At 41.7% G+C, this 26,257-nt stretch overlaps 2 protein-coding genes and 1 long non-coding RNA gene across 3 annotated transcripts in view; 2 read left to right on the forward strand and 1 right to left on the reverse strand.

Moving 5' to 3' along the window:
- GOLPH3 (golgi phosphoprotein 3) overlaps window positions 1–12,425 on the forward strand; it is a 35,918-nt gene extending 23,493 nt beyond the window's left edge. The window contains exons 3-4 of the mRNA XM_090276197.1: window positions 3,200–3,314; window positions 10,556–12,425. Coding sequence (XP_090132323.1) covers window positions 3,200–3,314; window positions 10,556–10,980 — 540 coding nt within the window. The 3' untranslated portion in view covers window positions 10,981–12,425. The remainder of the gene's footprint in view (window positions 1–3,199; window positions 3,315–10,555) is intronic.
- Window positions 12,426–14,041: 1,616 nt separating this feature from the next.
- On the forward strand, window positions 14,042–26,125 carry LOC150008230 (uncharacterized). Its single transcript, XR_016511108.1, has 5 exons — window positions 14,042–14,492; window positions 15,205–15,279; window positions 22,531–22,736; window positions 23,784–24,110; window positions 25,623–26,125. It is a non-coding gene; the product is annotated as an uncharacterized LOC150008230 (long non-coding RNA).
- Window positions 23,646–26,257, reverse strand: part of PDZD2 (PDZ domain containing 2) — a 207,198-nt gene continuing 204,586 nt past the window's right edge. Inside the window, exons 23-24 of the mRNA XM_090276198.1 lie at window positions 25,598–25,732; window positions 23,646–24,049 (exon numbers count right to left, since the gene is read on the reverse strand). Coding sequence (XP_090132324.1) covers window positions 23,883–24,049; window positions 25,598–25,732 — 302 coding nt within the window. The 3' untranslated portion in view covers window positions 23,646–23,882. The remainder of the gene's footprint in view (window positions 24,050–25,597; window positions 25,733–26,257) is intronic.

The following is a 26,257-nucleotide window of genomic DNA, read 5'->3' on the forward strand; positions in this document are numbered from 1 at the left end:
AAAAAAAAAGCATAATTGGTAGGAACAAAATAGACAGGAGGAAGTGAAAAATAGTATAGGAAATAGAGAAGCCAAAGAACTTACATGCATGACTCGTGGACATGAACTGAGACGGGGGAATTGCTGGAGGGAAAGGGGGATACCAGGTGGAGGGGGGCAAAGGGGTAAGAATTGGGACAACTGTAACAGCGTGATCAATAAAATATACTTAAAAAAAAAGAATTTTTGAAGGTATTGTCCCATTGTCTTCTAGTATACAGAGTCGCCGTTCAAGTTTGGTGCCCTTCTGATTTTCATTCTTTGTTTGGTATCTGCTTTTTCTTTCTTTAGCATTTGGGATCTTCTCTTTATTCCTGGTGTTCTGAAATTGTATGATTTCCCTTGATGTGGGTCTTTAAAAATTCATTATGCATGTTTTCTTTCAATTTGAAAATGTGTCTTTTGGCTTTGGGTAGTTTTCTTGTATTTCTTGTATCTTCTGCTCTCTATTTGCTAGTACGCTTATCAGTTGGAAGTGGACCTCTTGGCTACTCTTTTTTTTTTCCTGATTTTTTTCCTTTCCCAGTTTTATTCAGATCTAACTGACATTCTCTGACCTCTCATCTTTAACCCTCTGTTGAGTTTTTAAAAATTTTTTTATTATGGCTCTCATTTTTTATTTCCAGGATCCCTTTCTTGTTTTTTTAGCATGGCTTCTCATTCTTATTTTATGGATGTAATATCTTTAAAATCTCTGATATTACGGCTCTTCACAATGTTTCCTTTGTGTTATCTATGTTTCATCAAGGTTCTTATTTCCTCTCTTTTTTAGTCTTTTTGCTGATGAAAGCTTTCCTTCAAATGTCTTGTCACCCTTGGGTATCTGTTCACATTGAAGAAGGACACTCCCTTCGCCAAAGGGAAAAAAAACCAAAAAACAAACAAGTGGAAATTAAATGTGTAAGCACAATATTTGCTAGTGGGCTACACGTTACTGAATTTTACTAAGGAGTTTAGAACTTACTCTGAGTCATTAAAGAGTTTTAAGCAGAAACAGTGGAATGTCATGATAAGATTTTCTTCTATGAACATCCGTGAGGAGAATGGATTGAAAGGGCTAAAACTAGTTAGGGAACTTAAATTAATCCATGTGAAAGAGACCCAGATTAGGTAGCCCAGAATAATCGCAAAGGTGATGGAGAAAAGTGGTCCCTCTGAGGCAGATTAGGGGACAGAATTTCTTAAGAAAAAGATCTACTTCTACCCAGGTCATTGTGACCCTGATGTAAGACCTCTCTCAAATTGGGTGGGGAGGGCCTGAGGTGGGCATGGAAGCTAGACTGCATGGATTTAAGGAGTAAGTGGGAAGGAAGACGTGGTGTGGCATGACCCCAGTATATAGACAGAATATGTGTTCTCCCGAGCTTCTCCTTTCTTCCTGTTCTCTCTGACCACCTTACTAAAAGCACGGTCTCGAAGAGCACTGTCCACAGAACTTTCTGTGACGATGAAAATGTTCTGCATCTGCACTGCGCAATGTGACGGCCACTTGCCACACTTGACTGTGAGCCAGACACTTGACGTGTGACAAGTGCAAATTGGGACATGCTGTGAATAAAAACACACTGTGTTTTGAAGATCTACTATGAAAAAAGAGATTGTAAACTATCTCAATTTAAACATATTTATTGTAGCCCTGGCTGGGTGCTCAGTTGGAGTGTCTTCCCATACACCAAAAGGTTGTGGGTCCAGTCCCTGGTTGGGGTGCATATGGGAGGCAACTGATTGATGTTTCTCCCTGCCCGCCCTGCAAAATCAATAAACATATCTTCAGGTGAAGATTAAAGAATAAACTTTAAAAATTTATTGCATGTTAACATTTTGGCTATAGTGGGTTAAGTCAAATATATTAAAATTAATGCCACCAGTTTTTTCTTTTTTAATGTAACAACTAACATTTTTTTAAAGTAGCTTTTTGCTTTTTTTTTTTTTAAATAAAACATTTGTTTATTTTATTTTTGGAGAGCGGGGAAAGGAGAAAGAGAGGGAGAGAAACATCACTGTGTGGTTGCCTCTCATTCGCTCCCCCAACTGGGGACCTGACGTGCTACCTAGTCATGCGCCCTGACTGGGAATCGAACCAGTGACACGAGGTTCACAGGCCAACGCTCAATCCACTGAGCCACAGCAGCCAGGGCTAACTACTAACATTTTTAAAAATAGATTTGTGGTATTCATTTGTGGTTCTTCGTCTATTTCTGTTGGGTCATACGGTCTCAAGTAGATATTGCATGCATTTTTTAACCTTTCAGAAGGTTCCCTTTTTTGAACAAAAAGTAAAGGACACATTGTTAAGGACAAATATAACAGAGGACTGTTGCATTTAAAGAATAATGTTCTTAAATTTAATAACATTTTAATAGCTAACAGAGTAACATAGCAGATTTAAATTTGATATTATGCAATTTAAACTAGAAATTGTTGCTTAGGTAGCAAGAATATTAGTGAAGGCTGCAGAGACCTGTTACTTGGCTAAAGCAGTGTGGCATTTTCCTGTCTCATGCCCCAACTCTGGGTTTTTCCACTGTTAAGGTGGATTCTGTATCCCAATGTAGTTTAGAAAAAATTTGTAGTATTTAAAAATTTTATGTCATCAAACCTATTGGTATTTTCTTTACATTGTCAGAACTTTGAAAAAAACTTTCTCACCCTCAGAATTATATTTTACTATATAAATATTGTGGTATAAGCTCTAAGGAGTCATCTTAATATTTATGGCTAAGTTGTTAAACAGTTTTAATAACATTTATTGACACATTAATTTTTCTAGTGATTAATTGCTGCCATGTATCATATACTGAATTTTTACATATAATTGAAACTGTTTCTGCAACTAATAGATGTTTAAAAAATGAATTTCTGGGTAAATAGCCCACGGTTGAGTAGTTGAAGGAATTACAGTTAGTATATAAACTGTTCTAGCATTTTGCTTTATTAATTAAGCTTATTTTCATTCGTGATTGTAGCCAATCTGCTTAGGTTAAAATGTTGGGTTTTCTTAATAGAGAATTAATTTAAAATCTGTACTTTGATACTGTATGTACACTTGGGACTTTAGCCATAATGAATTATTTGCATAATTGTTTCAGTTTTTTATTTAAAGACATCAAGTCAGAGAAAAGGAACCTGGGTCATTTTTTTCTTAATGCTTACATTTTAGGTGATCTGTAAGTCTGATGCCCCAACAGGGGATGTCCTTCTTGATGAAGCTCTAAAGCATGTTAAGGAGACTCAGCCTCCAGAAACAGTCCAGAACTGGATTGAATTACTTAGTGGTAAGTTTTTGTGTATAAACTAAAAATTCAATTCTGTTTAAAATTTTTTGGTAAAAGTTTAAAATCCTTTTAAAAGGAATAAGGACAAAATAGCCAAGAGCTTGTTTTGTTATTTAGGCAGAGTTGTAAGTTGTTGGTCACCGAATGGGGAAAGGAGGGGTTTTTAAAATTTCATGCTCTTGAACAAGACTAAGCAGATGCTGAATGAGATGTCATATTCTTCTTCAGCGCTCCCTGCATTTCTTATCAGAACCACCTCTTGCTCCCTTATTCTGGGTAGGCAAGGTTACACTGTGCTAACAAACAGAGCCAAGCCTCGAAGGCTGAAAACAGTAGTGCATTTCTCATCCCTGCTGTCAGTGCATCAGGCCCCTCCCCTCTCCCTCCGACAGGCAGGCCGACGGAACCGCCTTATCTGCAGCAGTGTCTGTTGCTGTTGTAAAACCAAGAGAGCAGGACACTCTCTCAGGCTCTTCCGCTGCTGCTCAGCAGTGACGTGTTTCAGGTTTCGTTGGTCAGAGCAAGTCACAGGGCCTCTCTTAGGTTTAAGGAGACAGGAAAGCGAGACTGTAGTGGAGAAGAACCTGCAGTATTTGGTTGACAGCACTGCTGACTACTGCATGCGTATTAAGTTATTTGGGTATTTGTCTAATCTTCTAGATAGAGAGCTCCTTCAGGAGAACAGGATCTAAGTTACCTTGTTCTTCCTCTACTATTAACACAAAACATACCTTCTGCATACAGTTGACCCTTGAACAGCATGGGTCAACTTACTGTGATTTTTTTTCAATGGAAACTGGTAAATATATATTTTTTCCCTTAGGACTTCCTTAATAACATCTTCTGACTTTATTGTGAGAATACAGTATATAATATACCATGAAATATGTGTTAATCAACTTTATGTTATTAGTAAGGGTTCTTTTGGTCAACAGGCTATTAGTAAAGTTTTTAGGAGTCAAAAGTTATACAAGGATTTTTGACTGCTCAGGGGTCAGCGCCCCTGCCTAGTGTGTTGCTTGAGGGTCAGCTGTACATATACTGTTACTTCATTTCGTGTTCAGACATAGTGCCGCTTAGGGTCACTGTTTTAAACATATGTGGACTTTGTCAGAGATTGGTAATTAATGAGATGTCATTTTTTTCACTTACAGAGTTTCTAAAATAATAACAGTAGTCCCTCTATATCGTGGTTCACTTATTGTGGCCTCACTGTATCGTGGGATTTAAAAAAATATTATATTTAATTATTTATCGTGGATTTTTCGCTATGTTGCGGGATTTTGTGGTACTGTATATGTTTGTTAAAATTACGGAGGTTTAAGAGTGTAGAATATGTTTAAGAACATAAGTAGTGTTTATAAAAGTATGGAAAAGGTTAAGGGACTGGGAATAGTTTATTTTTTAAGTATATTTTATTGATTATATTGTTACAGTAGTTGCAATTTTTTTCCTCTTTGCTCCCCTCTGCCCAGTAACCCCCTTCCCTCCAGCAATGCCACCCCCTTAGTTCATGTCCATGGATCATGCATATAAGTTCTTTGGCTTCACCCTTTCCTATATTATTCTTAACATCCCCCTGTCTATTTCGTGCCAACCAATTATGCTTCTTAGTCCCTGCACCATTTCCCCATTTCTCCCCTTTCCCCCTCCCAGCTGATAACCCTACAAATGATCCCCGTACCTATGATTCCGTTCCTATTCTGGTTTGCTTAGTTGGATTTTGTTTTTATTTTTTAGATTCAGTTGTTGAGAGTTGTGAGTTTGTTGTCATTTTAGTGTTCATAGTTTTGATCTTTTTCTTAAGTAAGTGGTGATGATGAACTCATTTAGTTTCCTCTAGTCTGGGAAGCACTTCATCTGCCCTTGCATTCTAAATGATAGCTTTGCTGGACAGAGTAATCTTGACTGCAGGTTGCCTTTCATCACATTGAATAAACGCTTGCCAGTCCCTGCCTGCCTGCAAAGTGTCCTCTGAGAAATCAGCTGATAGTCCTATAGGCATTCCCCTGTAGGCAACTCTCCGCCTGTCTGTTGCTGCCCCCAGGACTCTGTCTTAATCTTTCACCTTTGGCATCTCAGTCACTTCCTGGGCAGGGCTGTCACACCTCCTACGCTATAGGGGGCGGAGCCCTGTGCACTCATCACTGCCAGGCGACCCTTCTCACCACGCTGTGGTTCTTTGTGTGGGGGTGGGGGTCCAAGATGGATTCCTGCCATTCACTCTCCGCTGAGAGACCGGAGCCTCCTCCTCCGTCCCCATGCCCTCCGGCCCTCACAATCCGAGGCAGTGGAGCTGCCTTCTCTGGCGTTGGAATTGTGAGCTGACGGGTTTGGTCTGCAGCCGGGGGTGCTCCCCAGGCACTTCTCCCCTTCCCTTAAATATGAGTGTCTGTGCTTACCATCGTCCTGCTGCCACTGTCGCTGCCAGCACAGCTTGATCTCTCCGCCCTGGCTTCGCCCCTCCTACCCGTCTGGACGAGCACCACTTGTTTATAACTTCATGCGTTGGACTTCCATGTAGCTTTATTTTCTGGAACTTCTGGTTATTTCTGGTTTTGCGGTAGTTGTATTCCTTTTTGGTTGTGAAGGGAGACGGAGCGTGTCAGTCTAGGCCTCCATCTTGGCCGGAAGTCCTGTGACTTTTTTTGATGGCTATAAATGTAAATAACAATGGAATAACTTGTATTTATGTTTTGTTCTCTTTTTTTGTACCTAAGGTTATATATTGATATAATTTTTTCTCATGTTGATCCAAATTTTGAATTACGCATGGAACTCAAGAAGTTAACAGAAAATAAACATCTTATTTTGTTATTGGCTGCTTTTCGACAAGAGCCAGATAGAGGTCAAACATAATTTAATATTTAGCTCATTTACACATTAGGGTAACTGATTTGAACACTGCTTTCATTTCCGTTGTTTGAGTAACTACTGTGCCTGAAATGTTCCAGGTGCTTAGAATTCAAAGGCATGGTCTTCAAGGTGTTCATGGTTTGACAAGAAAACATAGTGTAGGGGACCACTCCTTATGGTTTCGGGAATTGTAGCCCATGCCGTGAACCAGCCCCCCCCTCCCCCCCAGAGGCCTTTAAGTCTCAACAGAAAACCGGAAGGCTGTGAGGCATGCAGAACCGAAGGCCATAGGGTTCCCATGGCAATTGGATTTAAAGAATGTGTATTATGCTTTAGAGCTTGCTCTGTTTTTCTTATCTCTTAGTTAACTATAAACAATCTATAGCTAAAAATGTATGAAGCCTTGCACCTAATTCCAGTGTGACGTCAAGATGTTTGATAGACCCTGACACAGAGTGGTCATTGTGTCCTCTATATTGATATCTGTAATCAGTAACTGTCAACTGTAATCCAAGCATCTAAAAGCTTATCGATGATTCATAAGTCTTGATCTTGTATCTACCGAATCTCCTCAATAAAAGGCACGGAACATGGGAATTCTGTGCTCTTCTCCACTAGAGAGATTAGTTACCTCCCATCCCTCCAGACAAAATATAGTGTCTTGGATAAATTTGTTCTGCCATGGTCCTGAAACCTCTGCCGGACAGGGAGTTTCCAGCTGAGCTGCGGTGTTGGAGGCAGGACAGCCTTAACATAGTTGTATTTTTCATCTGTTTCTCTGGAGGGGAAAAAATTAAATTTTACTGTTTATTTTAATAGTACAGAATTTTATAGAGTTAGCAGGTAACTATCATTTTTTAAATTAAATTTTGAACTACAGTTGAAATACAGTATTATGTTAGTTTTGGGTGTACAGTATAGTGATTAGACATTTATATACTTTATGAATCCCCTGGCTGGTTTGGCTCAGTGGATTGAGCGTCGGCCTGCGAGCTAAGTGTCGCAGGTTCGATCTTCCAGTCAGGGCACATCAGAGAAGGAAAACTCTGACTCCAAAAAACCTCTGCTGCCTTGCGGCATACCTCTTCAGGGGAAAGGCTAAGGGAGTAAACCCCGACAGAAAATCCGGAGCCGGAGTCCCTAAGGCAGTTTGACGTTGTAGTCAACACCGGCAACTCCTGCGGCGCACCTGAAGCCAAGCTGTATTGACTCCGTCTTTCCCTTGGACCCTTCAGCTGCGAAGAGAGGGGGGGTCTACTGCATGGGCAACAGCAGACCCTCCATATCACCCTGCCCAGGCTCTGTAGCTTCAGCTTCACTGGAGAGGACACTCCAGCGTCATCGCAAGATGTCGATTCAACACGGGAGGAGACAGATACCGTGTCACTCCCGAGTCGGACTGCACAACCATTCTTGGCGGTGCAGATAGACTCTTAAGAAGCTACACCATCGTCTCTCGAGACGGACGGCTGCCGCCGCCGCCGCCGACGATTTTACATCCCTGTGACTTATTTTATAACTGGCAATTTGTAAATCTTAATCCCTGCACCCTTTTCACCTAAGTCCCCACCACCACCTGGCAACTCATAAATACATACATAGTCTGTATCTATGAGTTTGTTTCTGTTTTGTATGTTTACTTTGTGTTTTAGATTCCACGTGTAAGTGAAATCATATGGTATTTGTCTTTCTCTGACTTATTTCTCTTAGCACAATGCCCTGTAGTTCCATCCATGTTGTCACAAATGACAAGATTTCGTTCGTTTTTACGGCCGAGTAATAATCCATTATATGTATGTTCCACACCTTTATCCATTTGTCTGTTAATAGACACTTAGCTCCGCGCATGGTGGCTCCTCTCGTCCCAAAGGCTCCTCCCTCCAGCCCAGTTCCTTCGGAGCATCTGTGCTGCCTACACTTCCATTCTTTCATTGTCAAAACATGGTGGCCGCTGGACTGCCCTCCCGGACTTCTGACATATGCAGATGAACCGTATTCGAATTAACCTAGGTCCCAGCTTCTCCCATAAGAAATTGGACTTTGCTTGTTCCCAGAAGAAATGTTGGTGGACCTAGCACGACATTGACTGGGGAGAAGCGGGGAGATGTAAATAGCCTGTTGAATGTGCTGATGGAAAACTCACCCTAACTGAAATGCGTGTTTGGAAAGGTGTGGAATCGCTGCCCGCAGACACACAGGCAGGCGATTCTTACAGGCCCTTCTGGGTGGCCGGGGGTCTCCACTCCACTTCCTTTCCTCCTTTCCCTTTTCCCCTTTCCGTCTTCCCTTTCTCTTCTTCCCCTTTGTCCCTTCCCCTTTTCCCTCTTGCTCGACGAGCCCTCAAGTTCGTCTGGGAGTTTCCCTCTTACCTCTAACCCCTTTCCCTCCTTGCCTTCAATAAACCTGGTGTAAAATACTAAAAAAAAAAAAAAAAGACACTTAGGTTGCTTCCATATCTTGACTATTGTAAATAATCTTGCAGTGAATATACGGGTGCATATATTATTTTGAATTTGTGTTTTGGATTTCTTTGGTTATGTACCCAGAAGTGGAATTGCTGGGTCATATGGTAGTTCTGTTTTTAATTTTTCTGAGGAAACCTCATATTGTTTTCCATAGTGGTTGCACCAATTTCCAGTTCCACCAGCAGTTCCCGGGGTTCCCTTATCTCCACACCCTGCCAACTCTTGGTGTTTGTTGGTTTATTGATGATGGCCATTCTGACAGGTGGTAGGTGATATAGCTCATTGTGGTTTTGATTTGGATTTCCCTGATGGTTAGTGATGTTGAACATCTTTTTATATGTCTATTGGCCATCTGTGTGTCCTCTTTGGAGAAATGTCTGTTTAGGTCCTCTGCCCATTTTTAATTAAGTTATTTGCTTTTTTGGTGTTGAGTTCTTTACACATTATGAGTATTAGCCCTTTATTGAATGTATCTTTGGCTAATAAGTTCTTCTATTTGGTAGGTTGTTTTTTTGTTTTGTTGACAGTTACGTTTACTATGCTAAAACATAGTGAACATAAACATAGTTTGATGTAGTCCTATTTGTTTATTTTTCCTTTTGTTTCCCTGGCCTGGGGAGATAATATTCAAAAAAATGTTAGAGAGTGATGTCATTGTTTACTGCTTATATTTTCTTCTATGAGTTTTGTGGTTTCAGGTGTTACATTTAAGCCTTTCACCCACTTTGAGTTTATTTTTGCATATGGTGTAAGAAAGTGGTCTAGTTTCACTGCTTGTGCCCAGCTTAGGGCTCTCTGGTAGGAGCTATGAAGTGATCTTGTGATTGGTTGCTGCTTATGCTGGGCTTAGAGCTGCTTGGGAGTGGCTGTTCTGCAAACCAAGTCTGGTTGCCACTTGCTGGGCTTGGGACCGTTTGGTGGGCACCATCATGAGGCCAGCTGCCACTTTTGTGGGGTTTGTGGCTGCTGAGTTGAGCTGTGTTCCAAGGCAAGACTGCTCGCTGTGTGTACCGGGCTCGGGGCTACTTGATGGTAGTTACAATGCAAGTTGAAACCTGTTGCTGCTTGTTTCAGACTTGAGGTAGCTTAGCTAGCTTGCCGAGGTCAGCCACTGCTTGTTTGGGGTTTGTGGACCTTTGAGAGGTTTTAGGAAAGTCCACAGCATGAGCTGAGGCAGGCTGTTTGCTTGGAGAAGCTGCTGGAAGGAGTTGGGCTGGGTGTGTGTTGGGTGGCGTGTGGCGGGGTCTCGGAATCAGCTGGGCCTGGTGTTAGCCAGGTGAGTGGAGAGCTCAGGTTTGGGCCTGCCTCTGCTGACTGGCTGGGTGGGGGGAGGCCCAACCAGGGAACAGTGGAGCCCTAGGAGAGAGCTGCCCGGACCTGCCCGGCCAGCGCTTTCCCTGAATCTGGTCCGTTCAGTTCCTTCCGCCTGTCCCCGGTGCTGTTTGCGCCGCTGCCCCTGCACTGGGGCCGGTGTGAGTGAGTCTGCGCTGTGCGCCCGGGTGCCAGCCTCTCCGCAGGAACGCCGGGGGCCCCCGCAGCCCTCACTCTCACGTCGCTGCAGTGCCTGCTGGTTCTCACTGCCACGGGGACTCCTCTTCCCAGCACTGGTGCCTTTGGTGGGGGAGCCCAGTGTCCCAGGGCTGGGATCCCTTGCTCGTTGGGGTACCTCCGCAGCCAAAGTCACATCACCCATTTCACGCCTCTGCCTCTCCTACCAGCCCTGTAGGGGCTTCTTTATGTCCTTAGTTACAGCATTTATGTGCAGCTAGTCTTCAGGTGGTTCTCAATCATGACTGTGCTATAATTTAGTTGTATTTTTGATGTGGTCATGGGAGGAGGTGAGCATAGTGTTTACCTGTTCTGCCATCTTGACCGGAAGTCAATACCTATCATTTCTAACTCCCGAAATCTTTTATTTAGGTGAAACATGGAATCCATTGAAACTGCATTATCAGTTAAGAAATGTGCGGGAACGATTAGCTAAGAACCTGGTAGAAAAGGGCGTGTTGACGACAGAGAAACAGAACTTCCTACTTTTTGACATGACGACACATCCCCTCACCAACAACAACATCAAGCAGCGCCTCATCAAGAAGGTGCAAGAGGCTGTCCTTGACAAGTGGGTGAACGACCCCCACCGCATGGACAAGCGCCTGCTGGCCCTCGTTTACCTCGCGCACGCCTCCGACGTCCTGGAGAACGCCTTCGCGCCCCTTCTGGACGAGCAGTACGACTTGGCCACCAAGCGAGTGCGGCAGCTCCTCGACTTGGACCCCGAGGTGGAGTGTCTGAAGGCCAACGCCAGCGAGGTCCTGTGGGCGGTGGTGGCTGCGTTCACCAAGTGACCCTGCTCAGAGCCACCGGCTCTCCTTTCCGTCCTGTGAACCAGTCCTTTTTCTTCTGTTGACTTCTGGTTTTCTGAAGTTTATTCTTTATCACATTATAATTGGCTTTTGTTTTATAAAATGGTAGGTGACTTTTTTTTCCCCCAGTGTATGCAGGGTTCTGCTGGTACAGGAGGCCTTCTTTCTGGTTTAAAAAGTTTTACTGCCATATTGGCATTCCATTCTCACGATGACCTGTTCTGGGTTTCTGGTGTGCTTTGACTTCAGAGTACCCCCAGTCCCTTCACACGCACACCTCGGCATTACCTCAGGTTCAGTTTTCCCACGCATGCATGCACATCCCACATTCTGCCTACGGTTCAGACAGAAGTCACAAAAAGGCCTTTAACTCACCAAAGGTAAATAACTATATGTATTAGGACATTTTATACATAGGCCTCAGTTAAGATGTATACTTAGCAAAATTATTTTTAAATCGAAACAACATAGTAAATAATATAAAAAGCCCTTTGGGTTTTTGTTCCCATAAAAATCTGTTACACCACCTGTTATAATTTTAACGATGAAATCATGCAGGTCCAGTTGTTTCACGAAGCCAGTTTGGGATGGGCTGCATTCCAGTCATGCTGTGTATGTAGTTTGACTTATATATAAATTGCCCCTTCTTCTGGCCACACCTGCCTCCGTCTTAGTGTCTGCAAGATTTAATCAGTTTTACACCTGGTGCCCCTCACTTCAATTATTATTGTCTGACGGCAAAATAGGTCTCTCATCATTGAAGGAGAAAGAAGTGTGTCTGATTGGTCTCAAGATTCTTTGACCTGTGTGCCATTCATGACACTCTTTTTGCAATATTTTTTGGTCTTACTGCTTTATCATTTCTGTAGGGAAGAGGCTTGTGACCAGTACTAATCTTGAGTACAGTTTTCTTTTTTTTTTTTGATCACAAGTAAATTAATGTCTTCTCTTAAATGTCATTTATCTACTTACACTTTCTTGGAGGAAAAAGTCAAATATCAGTTATAGCAGATGTTGCATGTAAATTGTTAGCAGGTAATGACTAAGGTCAGATGATTAAGAATTTTATAACAAAGTTCTGCTATGTTTTAATTTTTATATACAATTATGACAATTAGCACATTGTAAGAATATAAACCTTTGATTTTTAAAGTTTATTTTTACTATTTCTTTATCACTTTATTATATCAGCATTGGTTTCATAATGTAAATACTATATATTGAACAAATTAAATGTCAAATTTTTTATTACCATAGTTCATGTTAATAGTGGGGCTTTCAGGTATCAGATTTTTTTTGGTTAACCTTCAATGCAAAAGTACTAGATGGTGTATAACTAGATTTGAATTTTAAAGGCCTGCCTAATATGTATACTATCTTTTTATCTAAAATAAATAAACTAAGATCTTGAAAGTGCCTGAATTAGAGCAAGCATGTCATTTGTATTTTTGTAGTCTACCTTAATTTTCTTTGTAATGAAGTTTCACTTAGCCTTGTAAAGCATGGTAATATTTTAATGCAAGCTCTTCTTATAGTGCCAGACAGTAAATATTTTAGGCTTTGGGCCACGTAAAGTATCTGTTGTAACTACTCAACCCTGCTGAAAGAAAGTTGTAGACAAAGCAGATACATTTGTGAGGCTGTGTTCTAATGAAACCTCAGGCACAGAACCAGGTGGCTGGCCGTAGGGCAGTCGTTTGCCAGTCCCTGATTTAAGGCTTGGAAAAGAGCATTTCTGTCCCTTAAAATAACCTCCTTTACCACCAGAAAGACACTACTTGTGGTAATTAAGTATAGAAACTATCAGTTTATAGTTCCTGCCCATAAAATGGATACTGGCAACTGATATCAATATCCTGGAATTGCTTTTCAGGTGAAGATTTATTGTTTTTCCCTTGAAAAGATTTTAGAGGTGATGGATATTTCCCAGGGAGTCTTCATTCCAGCAGCATCAGTAGCCTCAGGCAAGGAGAAGGGCCTCGCCTGCACCTGTCAGTGTTGTAGCGCAGCGCACACCATCTCCCACTTCAGGCCCCGTTTCTGCATTCAGAGAGGGGAGTAGACAGTCCGGAGAGGAGGCGTTCCCTAGAACTTTTCTCCTATGAAATGCTGCTTCATACAGGCCTCCTGAGAGCCGAGTGGTGTGACTCCCTGGGAATGATGTCTGTGCAGTAGAAGCAGCACTTTCACAGGTTTATGCCACTGGGGTTAAAAAAGCCTTCAGATCCAAGAATCAGGCAGTGAATTTTAATGTCAAACTTTCATAAAGATCTGTTGTGCAAAGAATTAGTTGCTGTGGCTTTTTGACTTTTTAAAAAATATATATTTTATTTATTTATTTTTAGAGAGAGAGGAAGGGAGGGAGAGAAACATTGTATGGTTGCCTGACATGCACCCCCAACTGGGGAACCTGGCCCACAACCCTGGCATGTGCCCTGACTGGGAATCGAACTAGCGACCCTTTGGTTTGCAGACAGGTGCTCAGTCCACTGAGCCGCACCAGCCAGGGCTGACTTATGGTTTTTAATTGAGGTGTGTTTCTTAACATGATCTGGAACAGTGTTCTAAAAGAAGGGAGAAAGGAAACTTACTGAATGCATGTTCTGTGCCTAGTTAAGTATTTTATACCTTGTTTTGACTTCGCAAAACCCCAGTAACTATCTTTGTTGAATGAAGAACAGGCTTGGAGAGGATGATTTGCCCAATCTCACATTATCTGGTAAGTGAGCTTTAAATCCTGAATTGATGGAATACAGTAATGGCTTCAATTACAATTGATCCTTTCTTATTTGGGCACCAGGAGGGGGCTTCTTTAACAGACAAAAGCAGAATAGTCAGCAGGCATGCAGAAATTATCATGCTTATGCAAAATAACTGATAAAAGGACATCCCTGTTTTATTACAGTATCTTGGTATAACTCATATAAATTATTTTTTAGGGATAAAAAAGTTGACTAATTCTATATGTTCTCAGAAAAAAAAAAGCATTGCCAGGTGACAAGTGGCCATAAAAGCCCCCTCGCCTGCTGAAAGGCAGGGTTGCCCAAAGGTCTCAACACATTCCATCACTTGGTTCTTCCCATTGTCTGTGAACAGATTGGTACGATGCTCTTTTCAAGTATAACACACCTTTGGATTTGGTTATCAGCCAAAAGGCAGTGGAAGAGGCTGGCGTCTGACCGGTTCAGCGGGAACATTGGACCAATAAGTAATGACCTCCAGCCTCATGGTGTCAGGGGTTCATAACTTCCAGGCAGGCATGGCTACTTTTGCCCCAGGAGCATGGAGCCCAGCAGTCACCAGTCTCTGGGGTATTTATTTTGTGAAGTTCTGTTCCAACCTTATGGCCTCTCCATCTCGTGTTCACTTGTGTATTGCCAGAGAACAGTATCCTGTTTCACTTTCATTCAGATCAAGGTGACGACCCAGCAGCCCGAGGTAATTTCCAATTCATCGCAGCCCCATCGGGTCCCAGAGCGATATACCTGGCTCTAGTAAGTTCTGTACAGCTGCCGTATATTCTCTAATAGCACCAGTATTGATATTCATAACCTTGCACTGTCCTTCAAAGGGGTATGGATGGCAACATTGTGCTCGTTGAATGTACATTTTCTCAGCTCAGTGTTAGAATTACAGGGGTGTTTTCCTCTGTGATTCCCATGAGCATCATTATGGTCGTGTGCAGTCTACTTTTTGTACTTATATTGTGCAGCGCTTTCAGAATAAGCACACATCATTCTTTTAATCACTTTTGGCTTCATGATGTAACTTTGTTAAATCTATTAAAGGACATTTGGATTAGTCTCATGTTTTTCATTATCGCAGACAGTATTTTAATGTACATATATGTTTATATTTGTCTGACTTCTGTAGGAGAAATTAATAGAAATGAATTTACTCAAACGGTATGTCCTGAAAATGTAAAAGATAAAGTCAAATTGATTGTGAGATTCGTGTTAACTTACATGTCCATCAGTAATGTGAATGCTGGTTTCCCTACACCCTGGCCAGTACTGTAGGGGGTCTCATCAACTTGGTCTTTGCCAAGCTAAGAGGAGAGAATTACCAAATTCTTTTAATTATTGAGGATGGGGTTAGTTATTATTATCTTTATTGGTAATTTGCATTTTTTTCTCTGAATTACCTACTTGTGTTCTTTATTCCTTGTTCTAATGTGCATCTTTCTGTGAATTGATTCATCGGGAGTTTTCATATATTCTGGATATTAACTGCGTGTCTGTGATGCAATTGGTTTTCCTCAGCCTTCAAAGTTGGTACATGGTAAGTTTTTTTTTAATATTTAGTAGAATATATAAGGTATTGTGTTGAGCATGGAATATGTGGAGACCTTAATTTTCCGCCCAGTCATCTGTGTGGCATTCAGATTTGGGGTATGTATATATATTCCATAAACATTTTGGGGGATATGGTTAATTATAAGTATAAAAATCATATAAACAAAAATGTATATCTTATGAATACATATGTAATTTTTACCATTAAAATACAAGTGGAAGATCACACACAAATGCAGAGGCTAATGAATTATTTTAAGTCAAATATGTTTGCAGCTATCACCCAGGTCAAGACGTGGGACTTACCAGCATCCAGAAGCTGTTGAAGTCTTCCTTCCAGTTCTAATCTCCTGGTTCCAAGCCAATGCACATCTCTAATAATTTTGTTTTGTTTTGGTTCTTTTTTAATTTGTTATGTGATTTTTAAGTTTCTCCTAATTTATAGATTCTGCCCCCAACTCTCATCTTTTTCCCTTGCAAAATATTTGTTGATGAAATTGGATCACTTGTCCTGAGAGTTTCCCGAAGTTTGTATTTTGCTGATTGCATCTACATGTACTTCAGTGTGTTTTTCTGACTTCTGTCCTTCCCAGGAATGGTCATTGGAGCTCAAGGCTGCAGCAGATTCAGTTTGGTGTGTGCAGTCAACACTGTTTCGTAGGTGGTGGTGTGTCCTTCCATCAGAAAGCCTAGGCTGTCTCCTTCTGAGATGTTAGCAGCCTTGCTGTTCAGTTCTTAGATCCTGTGGTGTATTGGCGTTGCAGAGTGGTGATGTCTTAATCCTTGCCATTTCTCCTCTGTTGGCTAGAATTTTTCTGTGAAGAGAAACTTCACCTTTATTACCTTTCAGTACAATTTGTAGAGGAAAGGTGGGATGCATTCTACATTCTACATTCTACATTTTATTCACCAGTTTTCAAAGTAGAGGTAGTTCCCTAGCATTCTACAAAGGTGACTGGTATTTTTTCCTTTAGTATTATAAACTTCTGGAAATGAAAATTTCTTTTACCATCCTCTTCATGAGAACCAGGAATTCTCTACATGGAAAAGGGAAGATTCAGCTTTAAGACAGAAGTGAGAAAAACTTTGTGGTACTAAATTTGAGCAGGAGGTGTCAGTGTAAACTTAGGAGGTACCTTACGGAGCAGGAAACTGACCGTTTTCGCTGTTCTTCAGTGTGCAGTTCAGTGCTGCTGCAGCCTGTAGTTGTGCTGCGTATGCCTTGTACGGACAGCGTCAGCGGACTCTGTCGTCTCTCCCTTGCAGTCATCCCCACTCTTCAGATACACACATCCTGAAGCTCACCACCTTTCCTTACATCATTGTCTGTCCAAAAGGGCTCATTTGTTAGTCTTCGGAAAGAAGGGCTTGTGAGCACAGCAGTCCCGGAGTTTGTATGCTGATGACAGTCCATCTGCAGCCATTTATTTGAAAGTCATTTTGGATAAAATCCTTGGGTCACTTTTTTCCTCTCTCAAAGTATCTTATGTTCTTTTTGGCATAAAGCATTACTGTCAAGGTCTGATTAAAATACGATTTTTTCCCCACGTGAATGCCTTATTCTTCTTGCTTGAAGCCCATGGGGTTTTCCCCCCAGTTTTTCCCCCGTGTTACTACAGTTTGTTTTGGTTTGGGTTGTTCGGGGATAGAACCTGGTGTGTTCTTTCAATATGTAGTGTCAAATTGTTTTTTATTCTCATTTTCAGGAAAATTGAAGTTTTAGCATTTGTCCGGTTCCTTTGTTTAGGTTTTCTTCTTAGCGGCCTACTGTTAGGTATCTTCTACATTTGTCAGTTTGCTTGGTTCTTTTCTCTCTTTATTACTGACCTTTAAACATTTTACCATTCTTATCTTCTTATAAGAATTATTTTTCAAAGTATATTTTATTGATTATATTGTTACACTAGTCCCAATAATTTTTTCCTTTGCTCCCCTCTGTCCAGTACCCCCCTTCCCTCCAGCAATCCCACTCCCCTTAGTTCATGTCCATGGGTCGTGCATGTAAGTTCTTTGGCTTCACCCTTTCCTATATTATTCTTAACTTCCCCTTGTCCATTTTGTACCAGCCAGCTTCTTAATCCCTGCACCATTTCCCCATTTCTCCCCCTTCCCCCTCCCAGCTGAAAACCCTCCAGATGACCCCCATTCCTATGATTCTGTTCTTATTCTGGTTTGCTTAGTTGGATTTTGTTTTTATTTTTTAGATTCAGTTCTTCATAGTTGTGAGTTTGTTGTCATTTTAATGTTCATAGTTTTGATCTTCTTCTTAAGTCCTTTTAACATTTCATATAATAATGGCTTGGTGATGATGAACTCCTTGAGCTTTACCTTGTCTGGGAAGCACTTTATTTGCCCTTCCATTCCAAATGATAGCTTTGCTGGATAGAGTAATCCTGGTTGTAGGTCCTTGCTTTTCATCACATTGCATACTTCTTGCTGGTCCCTTCTTGCCTGCAAAGTTTCTTTTGCGAAATCAGCTGATAGTCTTATAGGCACCCCTTTGTAGGAAACTCTCTGCTTTTCTCTTGTTGTTTTTAAGATTCTCTCTTTATCTTTAACCTTTGGCATTTTAATTATGATATGTCTTGTGTGGTCCTCTTTGGGTCTAGCTTGTTTGGGACTCTCTGAGCTTCCTGGACTTGTATGTCTTATTTCCTTCACCAAATTTAGGAACTTTTCCTTCGTTATTTTTGACATAAGCTTTCGATTTCATGCTCTTCCTCTTCTCCTTCTGGCACCCCTATGATTCAGATGTTGTCATGTTTAAAGTTGTCCCATAGCTGTTCCTAAGCCTTTACTTTTTTGTTTTTTTTTCAATTCTTGTTTCCTCATTCTGTACCGGCTGACTTTTTTTTTCCTTATGTTCCAAATCATTGATTTGAACCCTGGTTTCCTTCTTTTCACCTTTGGTTTTGTGTGGATTTTACTTTGTTTCACTTAGCATAGCCTTCACTTCTTCCCTTATGTGTTTGCTGTACTTAGGCATATCTGTCAAGCCTGTGAGCATCTTTATCACCAGTGTATTGAACTCTACATCTGTTAGGTTGGCTATCTCCTTGTCCGTTAGGTTGGCTATTTCCTTATTGCTTAGTTCTCCCACTGGAACCTCATTCTGTTCCCTCTTTTGGGCCATACTTCTCTGTCTCCTCATCTTGATAGGCTCCTGTGTTTGTTTGCCTCTGTGTCTTAGGTAGAGCTCTCACACCTGTTACAATGTAAGGGGCGGAGCCTTAGGGATTCATCAGTACAGGGTGACCCATTTCACCACATTTTGGTGCTGTACATGAGGGAGGGGTCTGAGAGGGAACAATGCCGCTTGCTCAGCACTTGCCCCTTTTCCAGGCACTTCTCCCACTTTCACACTGGACTGGCGCCCCTCTAGCTGCTGCCCTGGCCGTCGTTCCCAGAGTGGGTGGGTCTGCAGACATTCTAGGGCTGTGGAGGCCCTTCGAACAAGCTGGACTCTGCTGAAGTCAGAAGTAATGAGGCTTTATTTTCCCCGCGCTGGAGCCATGAGCTGCGTGGTCTGGTCTAGTGCTGGGAGCACTCCCCAGCTGTCCCTCCCGACTTTTAAAAATGTGTGACTGCTCTTTCTGTTGGCCTGCCACTGTGGCTGCTCCCACTGCCACCACACTGCGTCCTTTCCCCACGGGCTCTGGATGAGTATTACTTTATATCTTTGTTTGACTTCAGTTCGATTTTCTGGAACTTACAGTTGTCTCTAGTTTTGAGGTAGTTGTGTTCCTTCTTAGTTGTGGAGGGACATGCAGTGTGTCTGTCTAGGCCTCCATTTTGGCCAGAAGTCCTGTTCTCTTAAGACATTGAGTTTACTTACTGTGAAGGATCTTTTTTTTTTTTTTTTTTTTTAATTTAGTCTATTTTGAAAATGTTTTTCCCTGAGTTTTAATGCCCAATTTAAAATTATTTTCTGCTTTCATTTTATATTATTTATATTTTCTTAATGTGTTTTAATTGATTTTGAGGTATTACAGTTTTCGATGGTTTCCCAGGCACATCTTTCTGCTGTGCTCCTTTTTCTTCATGTTGATTTGAACTAGGTCATCTTCCATGGCCCGTTTTTACATGAAGTCACCTTTCCTATTGTATTAGAAGGGGCAAGTGGGTCAGGTAGCCCCTCTGTTTATTCTTTAGACACCGTGCTTACTTTTTGGGGGAGTGTAAAGAAATATGACAGCTTACTTTCTGCAATCTGGTTCTGCTCCCCTTTACCAGGGCTTTGTTTTTCTTGTTCTCTGATGTTCTTGCCCTGCTCAATTTGGATTCTGTACTTGAAATGACTCCTCAGTGTGGGGAATTGGCAGGTCTGTTTTGAGAGTACGTGACCCTTATCAACCCTTTCTACCTTCACCCAGGAACCCAAATACTTGCCCGCTATTGAGAAGGTGAAAAACTATTCCAGTCTCAGCAGCTGTTACCCAGTTGCTCCTCTGAAGTCCTTTCGATAATGGGGTGGGAAGTGGGGGTGGTCTCAGGACGGTAAGATGCCCTGTGGCATCCTTCTGCTTGGCCTTGAACAGATCCTAATACCAGATCGGTCTTTTTGGTAGTTTGTCCCCGCCCACTTGTATATTTTGGGTGTTTGAGGAGTACTTTCACACTCAGTTTCCCCCCAACTCACTGCCCCCAATTTTTCCAAAACCAGTTATTGAATAATCTTGTTTTCTGCCACTGATTAGAATGTTTCCTTTGAGTTTTATTTGAATTCTGAAATGCTATATACATATATTTGGCGGTTTTCCCAGTGGTTTGCCTGTTCAGTTCTGTGGAAGAGGAGCCACTATTTTAATTATGGTAGTTTCTGATAATGTTATAATAGGGGTAGTCCCACTCTTACTATGCTTTTTCAAAATTCTTCTCGCTATTTCTACACATGGACCAAATGGACTTTAGAACAATTTTGTCGGGTTAAAAAATTCTTTTGAGATTATAGGTGGACTTACATTATATTTATAACCTAGTTGGGGAGAATTGAAGTCTTTATAGCATTGAGTTATCCTACTCACAAATAAGCTGTATCTCCCCATTTGTTCGAGTTACCTTTTTAAATGTCTTTTAATAGAGTGTTTTTTTTTTAGGTTTGCCAGTCCTTGCTAAGGTTGAATATATTTTTCCATTGCTGTTGTGATTAGGTGTTTTTTCCCATGTGTTCTGTTGGTTATTATTTATATACAGGAAAGCTCATATTTTGGTGAGTAATGTTTGATAGCTACCTTACTGAATTTCAATATTTTAGTTTTTAAATTGATGCGATTTTGCTTACATCTGCCTTGCTATATCATGTGCAAATTATGATACTTTTGTTTCTTTTCACTATTATACCTCTTTTTAAAATTTTGTTTAGTTGTATTGGCTTGTACCTTCAGAACATGTTATTCAGCAGTAACAAACTGTAGCCCTGAGAGTCCAGTGAGGTTGGAAACTATGAATTTATAGCAGGTTGTGAGGTTTTCTCCAGGAATCGGCATGTAGGAACCAAGCAGCTGGCTAGTTGAATGGATCCAGGATTGAGCTGGGGCCGGGGCTGAGCCTGCGGGTGGGCTGGGGACGGTCGCCCTCGCCATGGGCTCTGGTCTGAATAGAGATTGGGGTGAAGGGCAGGGGTTCTGATGGGGGGAACATGACAACTGTCAGAGGGCTTGTTGAACACGAGAGGCAGTAGTGGGAGGAAGGGGACTGAGATTCAGGGGTCAGGAGGCTGTGAGAGCATGGGATGTTTGCTTTTAAGATTTCAGAGGCAGCATGTTTGGGGCTGTGGGACAGAGTGGCTGACTGGTGTTCGGTTGTCTTTGTACCTCTCACCTCCTTAGGTAATAATTCAGGTAACAGTAAACATTTATTATCTTGACATTTTAAAGGTTATTCTGTAGATGCAGAACTAGAAAAACTAGTAAGCAGAGTGTTTATTTTTTTTTAAAATTACTTAAAAAAGGTTTACAGAACAAAGGTTGTTTACATAACAGCGACAACATTTTAAAATGTACAGGCTAGTCCATATTATTGCACTTACTCTTTAATAATATAAGGCATTTTACTTTACATAAATAAAGAATTATGTATATCATACAACAGGTGTGGTGCCAATTAAGCCAACCATAAAATTAAATGAGAGGTGTATGGTAGAATAGAAATGAACTCAGCCTACTTCAACCTTCACGGTCTATCCTTGCAACTATGATTTACATGTTATAACACATATTTACCCTCATAGCTTATTGTGAATGACCAGTTAAAAACCCAAAACAATGCAAGTATTAGTAGGATAATACCATTAGTGTTCACTTCAGGAAGTGTGGGACTTCATTAGACTAATTAGAAATACTAGTCATGCCTTGAACACTGAAGACAAATAAATAGCTCTCTATCTTAGGGCCCAAAACAGCTGAGGTTCTGCTTCCTCCCTTAGGTTCTGGCTGTCCACCAGGGAACCCTTCTGGCAAGATCTACTAGAAATGGCTGGTGGCTTTCACATAGTTTGGTGAGCCAGAGGTCTACCCTTGCACCCCTCAGATACGAGTGAGGATCAGGCACTCCTGAAGGAGAGACTACCCCTTTCCTCTGCATTGCTCCAGAAATCCCTGTCTGTCCACAGAAGCCTGTGCATTTTTTAGTAGGCACAGCTGGAAGAGTAGAGGCAGAAATTAGTTTTCAGTGTTGACTTCATATAGTCTTGTGTCAAGAAAACAAACCACAAAACTGACCTTCAAAGACTGAAAAACAACCTAGCATGCACCTTGCACTGAATTTCTATAGTATCCTACCTGGAATTGTAGTGAAAAGTAGAGGCTAAATTAATCAGGTCTTTCTAGCTAATTCCTGTACTACGTTTTCTTTTGTATAACCTGTTAAAGAATGACCAATGTAGGCTCACAGCAACCAGCTATTTCCCTCCCACCTGAGAGACCCCTCTGGGCCAACTCCACAGAAGCTTACTGGGATCAGTCACACGGAAGAACCATGTACAAAAGTGACAGCTCAGTGCCTCCATGACTGGGGGGAGGTGGGGGTGACCCGAGTTCTTCCGTCATAGGCCCAAGCTGTAGGTTAAAGGAGCTCCCACTTAAAACCCCCCAGTCTCACTGGGATTCCCCAGATCCGACCGGCTAGTGTGCGCCCCTGCCCCCCGGGGACTTGGGTTGTAACTACATAGTCCTGCTCCTTTACTTTGAAATAGTGACTCTTGTTCTCCATTCTTCTTACTACATGTTGGTAAATGAAGCTGATGAGGGTTTGAAGTACGAGGGGAGAAAAGCCAATTTTGTGTCAAGGAACAGCACCTACGAACTTTGTGATTCGAAAGGAGAGCACTGGGACAAGTTTCATGAGCAGCGGGAGTCACACTGCACTTCTGCCGGGGGAGCTGTTTGGCAAAAGGAGGAATTTGCAAAACAACGAAAAATAGCAAAACCTTTAGTCACTGCAGAGGTATGTCATTACACCCTGGTCTGGAAAAGGAATCCAATGCTTAGAAACAGGACATTTTTTAAGCTTGTTCGGAAAGGGGGAAAAAAACAACAACAAAAAAAGTCTCCTAAAGGGATTATTTTAAGCTTCTCTCTTTGGATTGTAAATATAATGCCTATGTTTATAAATCCAAGAATACTAAAAAGATATTTGATTTTTAAAAATTGAGTTTAAGTTACTGGTTTGGAGTACATCAAATATAGACGTGGAAACCCAGTGACTGCCATAGTTTTGCCTGCTCTTGTGTTCACAAGTCTTGAATTCAAACACCGATTCAAGACAAGTTCCACACTGGATGCAAGGTGCTTTCAGAGCTGGAACTTCCTGCTCGTTTCAGCAGCAAAGTTCATGGCTATTTAGTACAGTCGATCAGAACTGCATGTCTGTAACAGAACCTTACGCCCTAGGTGATGATCAGCACTTCATGGTGATCAGTAACCCACTGCGTTGGACTCTGCACCCATACATTGCACATTACACTCTAAAAAATATCACTTTCTGTACTTTGCTTTTTCACTTTTGGATAATTCCTGAGCTCAGCCTAACCATTAAGTCATAGTTGATTCATATATATATTTTTTAAAGTCTCATTTTCTTTTCAGGGTAACATACAGACCACGGCTCTCTCCACTAAATGTGCCTATAGCTTTGTTATTTACTTAGAAAATTATATAAATCAAGAGTCCGTTCAGTCGTGACATTTGTGTTGCCCCTCAGACCCTGTAGGCTCCCCAGTTGCATGGATTGGGTATGTTGGGAGAGGTGGCAGAAAGGAAGCAAAGGTCCAGCTGTACGTCTGACGTGAAAGGGGGCATCATGCCACATCAGTGTTCCCATCAGTAAGAGTGAAGGGGTGGGGGGGGGGCAGGCGGGGGCCCTGGAGTAGAACAAACCCTCCTGACCCCGGTGATCCAGATGGAAGGCGTCCAGAGTTGAGCTCCATCTGTCAGTAAAAATGTGGAGATTTTTATAGCCCTTGCCTATACCAGGGCTCCTCTGCTGTTTCAGGAACCTGTGGTTTAAAGAAGTCCTTGTGATTGGCTACGGCATGAAGGGAACGGAGAAATGGAGATTCTTAAAAACTGAGCGTCACTACTCGTGCCTGTTTCATGAGGAATTCCTAGGCTTCCTAATCACCAGCTGCACAGGTCCCTCCGGCACAGACTTCATGATGTTCCAGGCATCGAAGTGCATGAGCCCGACCAGGGGTTTCCCGTTAACGGCAAGGATTTCATCTCCGGCTTCTATGGTTCCAGCTTGCTCTGCTGCACCACCTATGGGAGCAAATACAGGACGATGGCTTGGTACTTCCATGGTATTCACACTGAACTCCAAGTAAGCTAACAACTTCAGTGAGAAGAATCTCTAAATGATGTGTTTATACTCTTAGACACAGCGCATAAATCCATAAAAAGAAATCTGGCTGCATAAAAAATTTAAATCTGTAACCCTTTCCCCCTCACACCCCCCTGCAAAATATAAGCAACCAAGGGGAAGCTATTTCAAAAGAACATGGAATAACAACAAAGGAAATTAATAGCTAAAATCCAAATGGCCAATAAACAAACAGAAGTTGACCCTGTTTTTCTGTGTTAACAGAGAAGTGGTTAATGTATCCATCCAGGTTTGACTGTGGAGATTTACTTAATTATTTAAGAGCTTAACATACTACAGTGTTGTGTATGTTGCTATAGCAAGTTTATGAGCCTTGAAAAACAAGGTAAAGCCCTCTTCTATTTACTTTCTTGCACATAACCCATCTAAAACAATTGTATTAAAAAGAATGCATACTGGCTGTGAGAGCACTTCTGGGAAAAAGGGCATGGAAAGAAAAATTCCCAAATATGAAAATAATTTTCTCAGAAATCTTAGTTCTCAAAAAACAGAGCAGATGTAGCTATTCCATCCTAAGTTTTGAAAATCATTGTTAAATATTATTTGATATCTATACATATGATTATAGTTGATTATAAAGATTAACAAAATAATAAAGATATAGCTGTTAGAAAATAAGTTCAAATCCATTCCTCTTGAGGACAAAAACATTTTATGTTAATGAGAGAGGTAGAACTGTCTTTAGTATAACACACCCTAATACTAATTTTTAACAAAGCAACAATAATATTAACTTCAGTAATAAACTACTTAATATACTATCAGTATTATTAAATACAATACATTACATATACATATATATAGTGATATTTTTAGTATAACTATTTTGTTAATATAATTAATTGTTCAGGTCAGGAACCTGGAGAGACTTTAGAGAACTGTCCAAGATCATAAAATGAATGATTCAGCTTCATGAAGAGACTATATTTACCAGCCATTTTACTCTCTTGTAGTGCTATTTTAGTGAATACGATCTTGGCCGATGTTAGGTACCCCTCACTGGCCATTCTGGAGGCATTACTTAGCTTGTACGTTCCCATCAATTACAGCTTATGTTAAGAACACGGAGACGGGAACACGGAGTTAGGGATGTAGCACATGAAGTTAGGGGCACAGACTCCGAAGCTAGACCGCCTGGTTCTACCCTCACATCTGTGACCCTAGTTCCTTGCATGACTCCCCCATGGCTCAGTCTCTCCTTTTGTAAAATGAGGGCAGTAACAGCACCTATGTGATAGGCTTGTCATGTGGATGACATGAGTTAATACATGTAAAACAACAGGGTTGACATGCATGAACCCTATGTGTAATAAAGCATTACAAATTTTAGATTTTTAAAAACAAATCTGATTTCCCAGTGGAGACACTGACATACACAGAAAGATCATAGCTAAGTGGACGGTAGGTTGGGTTTTCGAGGACATTACCTTTGTATACTCTTTTAATGAACAGGGGCCCATCCCCAGACATGGACGATTTTCCTCCATCCAAGCTCAGTCCCAGCCCAGCCGAGGTCTTCAGCACTTCCACGCACAGAGCATCATGGGCAGCGATGCTTCTCCCTGCAGTCAAGGTGAACATGACAGGGACACTCACTACCTCCTGTCCAGTCCCCAAGATGCGCCACCCTGGCGCGCTCGAGCCCCATCTACCTTGAAGTGCTGACGGCACCTGAGACCAGCGTCAGGGTGGGTCTCCCACTTCGGAGCTCCCCTCCTGGCTGTGTTCCTGCCATGCCTGCTCTTCTAACACTGCCTGCAAGTGTGGAGGAGGCCCTTGCGCCCAAGCAGAACACCACACACCACACTGCTCTGGTCGAGCCCCCACACAGTTGGCGCGTGTCGCGGTGCAGAGGGGGTCGCACGTGGGGAATGAGCGTGTGCTTCAGAAACCGAAGCAGCGCCTAGTTCTGAGTTAGTCCTTAGTGGGGCTTCCCGTGGAGCCTTGTGCGACTGCAGGGCACAAACACTGTGCTTCTGAACCTCGTTTTGTAAGCTCTTCTCGGTTGATTAAAGTCTGTCTTTAAACACGTTTGCTCCCTCATCTTATGTTCTTCTGCAACAGGAAACAACACAAACCCTGATGTT

The sequence above is a fragment of the Furipterus horrens genome, unplaced genomic scaffold, assembly GCF_987537825.1.
Source record: "Furipterus horrens unplaced genomic scaffold, mFurHor1.1.pri manual_scaffold_5, whole genome shotgun sequence".
Taxonomy (NCBI): domain Eukaryota; kingdom Metazoa; phylum Chordata; class Mammalia; order Chiroptera; family Furipteridae; genus Furipterus; species Furipterus horrens.